This window comes from Notolabrus celidotus, chromosome 19 (assembly GCF_009762535.1).
Source record: "Notolabrus celidotus isolate fNotCel1 chromosome 19, fNotCel1.pri, whole genome shotgun sequence".
In the NCBI taxonomy this organism is placed as follows: domain Eukaryota; kingdom Metazoa; phylum Chordata; class Actinopteri; order Labriformes; family Labridae; genus Notolabrus; species Notolabrus celidotus.
In genome coordinates this window covers 89,603-101,798 of record NC_048290.1, presented here as the reverse complement: position 1 = coordinate 101,798, position 12,196 = coordinate 89,603, and the positions used below count along the sequence as shown (strand labels likewise).

General features: G+C 43.2%; 1 protein-coding gene across 1 annotated transcript in view; it reads right to left on the bottom strand.

Moving 5' to 3' along the window:
* The window catches only part of LOC117831452 (serine/threonine-protein phosphatase 2B catalytic subunit gamma isoform-like), a 36,618-nt gene extending 26,256 nt beyond the window's left edge, over positions 1 to 10,362 (bottom strand). The window contains exon 1 of the mRNA XM_034710159.1: positions 9,818 to 10,362. Within this exon, the coding sequence (XP_034566050.1) occupies positions 9,818 to 9,869 (52 nt within the window). The 5' untranslated portion in view covers positions 9,870 to 10,362. The remainder of the gene's footprint in view (positions 1 to 9,817) is intronic.
* Between the last annotated feature and the right edge of the window lie 1,834 nt (positions 10,363 to 12,196).

Genomic DNA, 12,196 nt, shown 5'->3' with positions numbered 1-12,196 from the left:
TGTGTGTGTGTGTGTGTGTGTGTGTGTGTGTGTGTGTGTGTGTGTGTGTGTGTGTGTGTGTGTGTGTGTGTGTTTAAAGGATCCTTTCTGTACATGTGTGTGTGGATGAGGTGTGTGAGGTGACACTGATCCCACCTGAGGACTGTGTGTGGATCAGAGGTTTTAAAGGTAGGAGTAGAGTCTGAGGAATAATCATGGGGTCAGGATTATCTCCATTATTAAACATTAGATAACTTTACTTCATCATTAAACCACATGAACCTTCTGTGGAGATTTTAATGTGGGATTATTGCTGCCTCTGACAAAGAAATAAAACAGTAATCAAATAATACAGAGCAAAGTAATAACGTTAAATTAATTACAGAAACTATGCTAGATGTTTTTGTGGCTTGAATCTGAATAAAGTTTGTAATTTGGAATTTAATGAGCTTCCTGATCTGATGGAAGGAAACAGAGTCAAACCATCGCAGACTGAAGCCTTCGAGAGGATTATCAACATCGTACGTAGACGACACACCGCTGTTTGTTACCTGGCCGTGCCGAATGCTTGATTCTGATTGGCCAAAACTCCAGAACGATGCTTATTCATTTTAAAAAGTGGTGCCAGGAACAAACTCACACACATCATATCAAATCAATCCATCAGAAAGAAGTCTGACACATTCAACTTCTACCTGTTGACACTGTGGAAAAACGGAAGAACAGAACGGAACGGAATGGAGACTAGAATGGAACAAATCAAAGGAGACTAGAATGGAACACATCAAAGGAGACTAGAATGGAACACATCAAAGGAGACTAGAATGGAACACATCAAAGGAGACTAGAATGGACCAAATCAAAGGAGACTAGAATGGACCAAATCAAAGGAGACTAGAATGGAACACATCAAAGGAGACTAGAATGGACCAAATCAAAGGAGACTAGAATGGACCAAATCAAAGGAGACTAGAATGGAACAAATCAAAGGAGACTAGAATGGAACACATCAAAGGAGACTAGAATGGAACAAATCAAAGGAGACTAGAATGGACCAAATCAAAGGAGACTAGAATGGACCAAATCAAAGGAGACTAGAATGGAACACATCAAAGGAGACTAGAATGGACCAAATCAAAGGAGACTAGAATGGACCAAATCAAAGGAGACTAGAATGGAACACATCAAAGGAGACTAGAATGGAACAAATCAAAGGAGACTAGAATGGAACAAATCAAAGGAGACTAGAATGGAACACATCAAAGGAGACTAGAATGGAACACATCAAAGGAGACTAGAATGGAACACATCAATGGAGACTAGAATGGACCAAATCAAAGGAGACTAGAATGGAACACATCAAAGGAGACTAGAATGGACCAAATCAAAGGAGACTAGAATGGACCAAATCAAAGGAGACTAGAATGGAACACATCAAAGGAGACTAGAATGGAACAAATCAAAGGAGACTAGAATGGAACAAATCAAAGGAGACTAGAATGGAACACATCAAAGGAGACTAGAATGGAACACATCAAAGGAGACTAGAATGGAACACATCAATGGAGACTAGAATGGAACAAATCAAAGGAGACTAGAATGGACCAAATCAAAGGAGACTAGAATGGACCAAATCAAAGGAGACTAGAATGGACCACATCAAAGGAGACTAGAATGGAACAAATCAAAGGAGACTAGAATGGACCAAATCAAAGGAGACTAGTATGGACCAAATCAAAGGAGACTAGAATGGAACACATCAAAGGAGACTAGAATGGACCAAATCAAAGGAGACTAGAATGGACCAAATCAAAGGAGACTAGAATGGAACACATCAAAGGAGACTAGAATGGAACAAATCAAAGGAGACTAGAATGGAACAGAATGGAACAAATCAAAGGAGACTAGAATGGAACGGAATGGAACAAATCAAAGGAGACTAGAATGGAACAAATCAAAGGAGACTAGAATGGAACAAATCAAAGGAGACTAGAATGGAACGGAATGGAACAAATCAAAGGAGACTAGAATGGAACGGAATGGAACAAATCAAAGGAGACTAGAATGGAACAAATCAAAGGAGACTAGAACGGAATGTTCCAATTCATCAAAGCCAAATAGAACACTGATTCATTCTAGAACGCTGAAGTGACACCAGGAACGACTTAATCACACGTCACATCAAATCACTCCACAGAAAGTAGTCCGTCTCATTCCCCCTCTGCCTGTTGACACTGTGGTAAAAACCTCAGTGTGGTCTCAGGCTGGTCTTGGTCGTGGGGATATAATGAAAGTTAGCGGGCCCAGAAGCCTGAGGAGCTACTGGACCCCAACCATCTCTGAGAGGGGAAAGTAGAGCAACATCCTGTCCTGCTGATCTCTACAAAGTCCCTGAAACCACGAGAGATAACGGACACGATGTTCAAAGATATTTGAATCGTTTATGTTTAAAAGTGAGTCAACGTCAGAGACAAAGGAGAGCTGGATGAGGACAGAAGTAGAAGTCCTGTTCACCTGGTCTAACGCTACCTTCAAACAAATAAGAGGATCAGGTTTGAGCTGGACCCTGAATGAATATCTTCAGTTTAATGTTAACTCATCCCACCAGGAGGCTGATAAGAACCTGTCGTCAGGTCACTTCTTTCTTATCTGAAGAAAAGGACTAGAGCCCATGGCAGAGCTCCAACCTAGGGCCCAAAGAGGCCCCTGAGCCTGCTCCATCCTCAGGTCCAGCTCCATCAATGATGGATGAGGACAGAATCATTACACATGCCGGGCGACGCAGAGGGACGGCCTGATTCGATTACCAACGGTAACTAAGCCAAATACACACACACACACACACATACACGATGCACACACACACTGACACACACACACACACACACACACACACTGACACACAGCCCATTGACCAGGTTGAACAGGATGCAGAGCGCTGCTGCAGTGCTTCTCAGAAAAAGGCATCAATGATGATGGAGGTCCATCAGCCGGACCGTTAATGAGCCGACTGATCAGACCATCGACAGAAAATTTAATCCAGCAGAATGTAATCAATTTATGGCTCTGATGGGGAATAAATGACAGAAAATGAGGAAACATGTCCATCCAAGCATCCAGGACCACAAACAGATGTCTGCTCTGATGGTTTACTGTCCAACGAACAGACTGAGACCTCACATCATCCAACTTTATATCACTGAATACAGAAACAAGCAGCACTGAGGTTAAAGAAAGTACACTCCTGTATGTTTCTGTCATTTCTGCAAAGAAGAAACGACTGCAAACATAAACACGCAGAATATTTACAGTTTGCATCATTCAGCTCTGAACCCACGATATGAAACCGATTAACGCTGGGTTTAACCGTTTAAACTATCCCTTTAAATCTAATATTTCTGTGCTGCAGATGTTTCATTATTACCCCAAACTCTTGCAGGTTTTATTCATCTAAAAGTAAAAGTATTCTTTTCTTTCATGAGCAGGCAGGACCTGCAGATCTACAGAAATGTGAGGTGCACTTTATTATTTTTACTCTCTGCAGACGTTTACTGTCGTTGCAAAGATAACAGACAGATAATGGGATAATTAAATGGACTCAATGAGAGGCTGCAGCTAGAGAGCATCTTCTGTTCAGCCTGTCTGAGAGGAGGATTTTAAATTTCACTTTGAATATCAAAAACATTTTATTTATGCTGCAAAACTGAAACATCTTCACAAGTATCTAAACACTGTTCACAATCATTCAAACTATTTCATTAAGATTTAAAAGTGTGCAAGGCCAGAGAATATTGTGCATGTGTGTTCATGTGTGTGCATGTGTGTGCATGTGTGTGCATGTGTGTGCGTGTGTGTGCGTGTGTGTGCGTGTGTGTGCGTGTGTGTGTGTGTGTGTGTGTGTGTGATAACTTCCTGATTGACCAGCTGTCTTTAGGGAGGCAGGTTTAATGATGTGACGCTCTCCTGCAGCTTTACACTCCTAAGCCTCCCTAACACAGTGAGCCAATCATACACCGCTGCTCGTTCACACAAACACACAACATTACACAACTTAATAACACAACAACCTGCTGCTCTAACTACACACTGAAACAACACCGACACAGGGAGATGCTTTATTCTGGAAGCTACAGCTGCAGAGAGTCATGGAGGGTCATAAAATGCCACGAGGGAATACTGAGAGAGACGGCGCGTTCAGAACCAACTGTAACTTTGAGTTGTTCAACGTGTCATTAAAGTGTTTGTTTCCTGGTTTAATGGTTCAGTTTAAGAGAGAGCGGCGTGACTGAGCGTGTGAGGAGGAGGTGAGATCTGGATGTGTGACACAAGACAAGGTTTTACTTTGTTTTCAGAATCAATGGACGCTGATATGAAGATTTCAAATGTTTGTTTTCTGCAGCGTTACGGCCAAACTCCACCAGATCCTTCTGATAGGTTTCTATTCTACTCAGTGTGTTAACTTCCACTGGATCTGCTCCAGATGCGTCTCTGATCCAGCAGGTCAGAGTCCTCCGGATCAGATCCACAAGACTTCTATTGTTCCCTGATGCCAGGAGCACGACGCATCAATCTCAACAGAGCAGATGGAGCGGGACAGGAAGTCAGGCGGTTAATTTTCAGAATAAAACACTCTGTGTTATCACCAGATCGTATTTCACTTAACTACAACAACAAACCAAAGTCATGATGAGCGGAGCCAGGCCTGGAGTCAACAGGTCAGAGGTTTTCAGAGGACCAGAAAGACAACATGGATGAGGAGAGGAGGAGGAGGAGGAGAATCCTTGATTCAGGGATTACAGAAGGGGAAACCTCGGTCACATGACTCCAGCTGTCCGGAGGTCCTGGATGTTGACGGACCAGAGAGTAGGAGCCGGACTGCAGTGGATCTGGTGGAAGTCCCGGGTTACAGTCTCTTCAAACTGGAGGCGTGTTGGCTGCGTCACAGCCTCGGCCTTCACTTTGGCGTACATGCTAACAGACAAGAGCACTTGAGCGCGAGCAGAGCGTCTCACGTCCGTCTCTGGATATCTTGAGAAGACTTTACGGTGAGCCGTTCACAGATCTCTGCTAACGTAGAAATAAAAACACCAAACCGTGACGCCCAGTCCTCTGAGACATGACATTTGTGCTCCACTGCCCCTCCTCTAGCTTAAGATTTCACCTTCACACAGGTTTCAGTTTGATAAGAGTTCAACTCAGTGAAACTCAAACTGTAACTCTGATTAAATGTGAACACTTTGTCTCAGAGGAGGAAAGTCTTCATCCTAAAAGAGTTGATGAGGACGCAGAGTGAATCTATCGTCTAACACAGATCTGAATAAGAGACAGCCGTCCCTCAGTCTCTTAACAAAGCCTGTTGTTTCACACTTTACTGTTAAATTACTGACTTCTATCTCATGATCAAATAAAGATTGTATTTCCTGCCTCTGCTTCGGTCCACACGAGCTCCCTCCCTCCCACTCGGTTAGATAACGCTCAAACATTAAACCTTCATTTCACTGTGGCAGCGACAGCTCCGGCTGAATGAAGCCTCTCAGTCCCACAGAGGCAGCTTCTCCTCTCTCCGAGGACCCTGACCCGAGCTGAGGGATGAGCTCGGTCCTCTTTCAGTTTGCTGCAGCGTTACATGTGATCACCTCTAATCTGCTGCTGCAAAATAAAGAGGAAGGCATCAAGTGTTCATGAACAAATGATCTTATTCCCACTGCTCAGATGCTTCCAGTCTTTATGTCTGTTTGTTTTCTGCATCCTTATGAGTCTTCTTTCAATCTGTGCCTTCACAGTACTTACAGAGGGTGACACTGTAAATGAAACCAAATATAAATGTAGACTCAGTTCTTCTCTGTGAGATCTGATTCGATGTGCAGCCTCTCTTTAATTTCCATGTGTGGTTGAATAAATGTTGAATAATTTCAGATCTTTGCATCTTTAATCAGAGCAGGAACAAGTTCTGTGACCTGGTTTAGAATCTGCCTCCTCAAACTTCGACGCCACCTTCAGGAACCTCCTTCATCGTGTTCAGGGCGGCGATAACGCACCGACCTGCCGTGATGTAAGACAAACTATCTCTGACAGTTCAGACGTGAGTGTGCAGATTCAGGGTGAAGTCATAACCAGCTCTTCCTCTTTGGTCTCCTTCAGTGTTCAGAGCTGAAGACACGGACCCAGCTGCCTGGTGTTTACTGTCACAAACAAACGGCGTGCTGCTAATCGTCTGTCACGCATGAGACACCTCCTCCACCCACGGACGGAGCGCAATCAAACACCAACGTGGAGGATGTCTCATTTCAGACCATTTCACTGATTCTGAATCGATGTATTGATCCTTCCACGAGGTCTCTGACTCCTCTTTGTTCCTCTTCTTGAGTCGTGTTGATGAAAGAACGTCTGATTAATCAGAAGCTGTCACGGTGATGGGTCGCACATGAGCCAGGACCCTGCAGAGAGTCTGAACCCCAGCTGACAGGTGACCTCACCTGTAAACACGCCGGTAGGTTTCATCAAGAGGGATAAATACACAGAGTCAGAGAAGAGCAAAGAGGCGAAGAGACCTGATCTACAGTCGGAACCTAACCTGGGACTTCCACCAGATCCTTGGAAGGAGCGGATCCAGTGGAAGTTAACACATCGACTAGAATAGAAACCCATCAGATCTGGTGGAATTTGGCCGTAAGGGAAGGAAAGATGAGCCAAGGGAAGGAGAGGAAAAAGAAGCTAAGGGAAGGAAAGCTGAGGAAAGGAAATGATAGCTAAGGTAAGGAAAGGAAATGATCACAAAGGGAAGGAAAGGAAAGGAAATGAGCACTAAGGAAAGGAAAGCCAAGGAAAAGAAAGCTGAGGAAAGGAAATGAGAAGGAAAGGAGAGGAAATAAGAGCTAAGAAAGGAAATCCAAGGAAAAGAGAGCTCAGGAAAGGAAAGGAAATGATCGCTAAGGGAAGGAAAGGAGAGGAAAAGAAAGCTGAGGAAAGGAAATGATCGCTAAGGAAAGGAAAGGAGAGGAAAATAAAGCTGAGGAAAGGAAATGATCGTTAAGGGAAGGAAAGGAAATGATCGTTAAGGGAAGGAAAGGAGAAGAAACGGGCGCTAAGAAAGGAAAGCCAAGGAAAAGAAAGCTGAGGAAAGGAAAGGAGAGGAAATGATCGCTAAGGGAATGAAAGGAGAGGAAATGATCGCTAAGGGAAGGAAAGGAGAGGAAATGATCGCTAAGGGAAGGAAAGGAGAGGAAATGAGCACCGGAACCCAACAGAGCGGATCCAGTGGAAGTTAACACATAGACTAGAATAGAAACCGATCAGATCTGATGGAATTTGGCCGTGAGAGTATTTTAGCTTTCCAAAAACTAAGATTTATTGACCCAACGAGACAATCCTCACGTGTGTGAGGTCATGTTTACCTGCCTCTTGGGTACCGCAGGTGAAAGGGGCTAATTTAATCCAGTGCAGGTATTGATGAAGTAACGCTGGTACCTGCTGCTGTCACTGAATCAACTACAGTGAACATAAAGAGCAGCTAACGTCCTGATTCTGCCACTCAACAACAACACCTGACACACACCTGAGACTACACGTGTCAGGAAGTTAAAATCCTTCAATAGGAGCACACAGAGCGTGACGGGGGGTGTTAATGAAGACGCTCTGAGGTAACAGCTACAAGACTCATTATGAAAATGACCAGCGAGTGTTGACAGGTGAGGACTCAGTGTTTACAGACACACCTGTGCTGTGCAGACTCTGCTGTTACTACAACATGTAGACATGACTGATGTTTGGGAAGGTGTTCTCAGGTGATTCAGAAACATACTTTTTATATTTTCATGTCTTACATCTTTCTTCATCTTAAATTGTATTATATATATATGTTGTGTTTTAACGCCTGCTTCTTCTTCATGCTGGTCTCTGTTGTTAACTCTCTCTGTGCTTTATAAATAAACGAGCCTTGAGTCCAGTTTTTAGACACATGTGTGACACATTTCGGATGCTTTGAATAGACGGTTTTCAGGAGCAGCTGCTGTCACACACAAGTCTGTCTATAAAGTGCAGCAGAAACGTTTGCAGAGGGAATCAAGTGGCTTATTTAGGTCACAGAATCTGGTGGGTCACAGAATTTGGTGCAACACCGGTGATATGAAAAATGTCACAAAGAAAAGCTGTGGGAAAAATCACACATGGCAGAATATCTCTGTTTCAGTGCGTTGAGGTACCTGAGAGCTCACACAGGTGAGGATGAGTGTGGTTATTCATAAAGAGGGAGATCTTTAACGCCCTCCCTCAGGAGAGACTACATGCTGTAATAAGGTTTGGTCACCATTCATAGACTCTCTGCCTTTAGACCTAAAGAAAGTACTTCTTACAACACCAACAGTGGGACGCACAACATGACACGGCTTCTGATGGTTACCCTAAACTCACATGTGGACTGGAAACAACATTTTACTCTATCTTATATTATCTGTGAACATAATGTGTTCATGTCTATTTAGATTCAATTCAAGTTTATTTGAGGGGTTTTTTTTACATTATTTTATTTCTATGAGTATTGTCAGTGTAGTTTTTATCACTATTATGTTATGCAGTCATTTTCCTGTGTTTGTATTGGATGTAGTGTAGAGCGGTTTTGGGTAGAGGTGTGAAAAGATATCGATACAGCAATATATCACAAAACTTTGACCTCCAATATGATATCGATATTTCAACTCTTAATATCAATATTTTTGTAATAATAAAAATTCATATTTTAGCCGAGTTGGAACTAAAAATACAACTTCAGTACTTCAAATTTTGTTTGTTTTGAGATACCGCAGGTCTTTTCTTCCTGCAGTGGTCAGACTATATAACCAATAACATATATGTGTGTGTGTGTGTGTGTGTGTGTGTGTGTGTAAGATATGCTTATATTTTTTACCTCTTTAATTTTAATTGCTAATAACTTTTTAATAATTGTTACTTTATAGGCTCTTGTTTGCTTTATATATTTCTTGTCTACTCTGTTACTGTGACACTTGAATTTCCCCGTTGTGGGACGAGTAAAGGACTCTTATCTTATCTTTAATCAAATAGTTGTGACTTAATCTGTCCTTTCAATTTTGAGTTATATTGAGTGATTTACATTTACACCATCCCTATTTGTTCTTACTTTACTGTGTAGAATATCATGATATATCACAATATTGTGATATATCATGATATTATGGTATTCTGAGGTTCTTGGCAATACTCACCCCTAGTTTTTTTTTTGGGGGGGGGGGGGGGGGGGGGGGTACTGTGCACAGTTTAGTGTATTGTAATTATATTTGTTTGAACTCAATGAAAAGTTTTTAAATAAATAAAATGAATAAAGAGGATGAAGACTCAGAGAGGAGAGGAGAGGTAACGACACCTCCTGCATTCACTACCTCACCCCGCAGCGTTCACACACACACACACACACACACACACACACACACACACACATGAATGAGTGAAAACACGACCTGTTCCTGACACACCTGAGTGAAGGAGTGAGTGTGAGTGAGTGAATATCAGGCTCCAGGTGAGCAGCTCGCTCAGTGAAGCAGCTGAATGTCAAACTCTGAGCTGACATCTGGAGCTCCACAGCTTAGCTAACAGGCTAGCTCATTAGCACTGGTTGATTTGCTCATTAAATGTATCCTCCTCTTCCCCTCTCAGTAATAATCCAGCTCCAGGTACCTGTCCCCTTTTAAATCCACCTTCATAAATCACCTGTGATCAGGCTGCTGACACCCAGCGGCGCGTGAAGCTGCTGTTAGCATAGCTAGCTGTGACAGCTCGAGCTAACTTCCTGCAGCGGGAGAAGGTTTAACATGAGAGCATGACTCACCTTTAACAGGTCGATCAATGGTGGACACTTTGTTCTGCTCCTTCAGAGACATCCTCCCTCCGTGGTGAAGAGCAGCTCGGAGAACTCTTTAATTACAAACTGAACTTGAGGAATTCCTGATTAGCTAGCTGAGGCTAGCTGTGTGAGCTAGCCGCGCTAGGAGCAGCTTCTCCGAGCCGAGCCGAGCAGAGCCGAGCAGAGCCGAGCCGGGCTGGGGTTAGAGAGGCGGGGAGGGGAGGAGGGGGGTCTGGAACTAACTGTCCGGGTCTGTCAGGGTCCGGGTCTGTCAGGTGGATCGTTCTGGTCCAGGATCGTTCTGGTCCAGGATCGTTCTGGTCCAGGAAACGGCCCAGGCGCCGCTGATGGTGCGTTTAGGATCAGGATCAGATCCTCAGATCATATCTGGTCTTCCTCCTTTAGTCCGGGACGAGCTGCTTCAGGTCCAGGCCGCTGGGCTCTGCTGCTCTGTCGTGATCCGGTGTGTCGTCCAGACCCTCTGTCGGATTACAATAATCCGCCGCAAGCGGATTTCCTACAACATGGCTCAGCGCGGGGGATTCTGGGTAATGTAGTTTAATGACATATTCATGCGCCGCGTGCACAGGCTGCAGAGCCGCGCGGGGGTATGAGTGACACTAACAAGAACTACAAGGAAATATTAAACAAACAATAAAACATATAAATTACAAATATTATCTTTCTGTCTTTTATTATTATATATAAAAAACTTCTGATATTTTATTAAAGGTGACATATCCTGCTGTTTGTCATCAACATATATTGGTCTAAGAGGTCCCCAAAACATGTCTTTAAAGTTTATTGCTCATAAAAACTCTTTGAAATCAGATTCTGGTCTGCCTGTAAACCCCTCTTTTTCAGCCCTGCTCAGAACAGGCTGTTTTCTGTGCCTTTAAATGAGAATGAGCTCTCTGACCACGCCCCCTCATGAAGTGGGCGTGGCCTCGGCTGTCCAGCACGTTGATCTAATGTTTACATGTTGGCTGAATATACACGGCTGCTCACAGACCCGCGTTACTTCAACCCTCATAACAGACGAAACTGCATCGTTAGCCGGAGTCCTGGCTCACACGGGTCTCCCTGTTGCATCCAGAGCAGTCATCCACTCGTGAGCCGTTCAATGTTGTAAAAACTAAAACAAATTTATTTTGGTGTTCCATCAGTGTCACAAATCCAAGTATTTGGCAGATGATGCAGGATTCCACAATAATTAACAAAACTCTAGACAGACACGGTAAAAAACCATGTGACTCCAAACCTGTCTAGCTTCCACTGACTCCTCCCACTGTCTGTGCCACACACACTAACCTGTATTAAAGAGACAGTGTCTTCTTATCAAAAAATAAACCATAATATGTTAAACAACCAAACCTATTATGTTTTTCTACAGTCTTTACCACAACAATTCTTGATTATACTAACGCTAAATAAATCTATAAACAGTCACTAACAATTGGAAACATAACTTTGCCTCATACACCTCTGAATCTGATCCAGAATCTGATCCAGAATCTGATCCTGACGGAGAGGCGCCTGCAGCAGGACCTTTCTGAACCATTGGTCACAGATTTAGTGTTTCTTGTTGTTTTATTTGTCAGCATGTCGACGTGTGTCTTGGTACACAGCTACCAACATGTAGCTATGTGGCTATGCTAACTAGCACTTATCCATGATAAATAAAAATCATCCACTAGATCTTCAAATCTGCAGACGTGGGGAGTCAAAGCGACCTTTGTGTTTATTAAGACAGCCTACAACTAGCATGCCTCCCTCCTAAGCTCCTTGTTAGCACACATGTGTGCAGGGAATGAAAAACGGAGGAGGGGTTGAGTTGTATTTTATACAGTCTATGGGCTGAACAAGCTCCGAGCTCTGACTTCCTGTTACAGACCGGATGGCGTTGTGACGTATGAAAAACACTGAAAACTGAAACGGCTGGTTTCAGCACACATTTACAGAAAGGTGGAGAAATCAGAACAGGGGCAGAATGGAGTCTTTGACTTTTCAGGGGGTTTGTAGACAGGGACACAGATTTCAGGGAGAGAACCATTAGAAAGAAGATTCTGCATGATATGTCACCTTTAAATGTGTTTCTCTCTTCAAACCAAACTCCATCTTTAAACATAGTAACTCTCAGTCCCCCTGCTGCTGTTTGGTGTTATTTTAATTCAGAAGATAATAAAGTTAAATCACCTGATAGGTAAACCAATCCCTTTAATTCGGCTTTGTGTAAACACATGTATGTTCCACATTCTTATAATGAATCTCACTTTTTAGAGATATCTCAGTTACACCTGAAGCAACACAGAAGGGAGTGGTTGTCTGCGACTGGACTGTAAAAACATGAATTTGAATCACAAA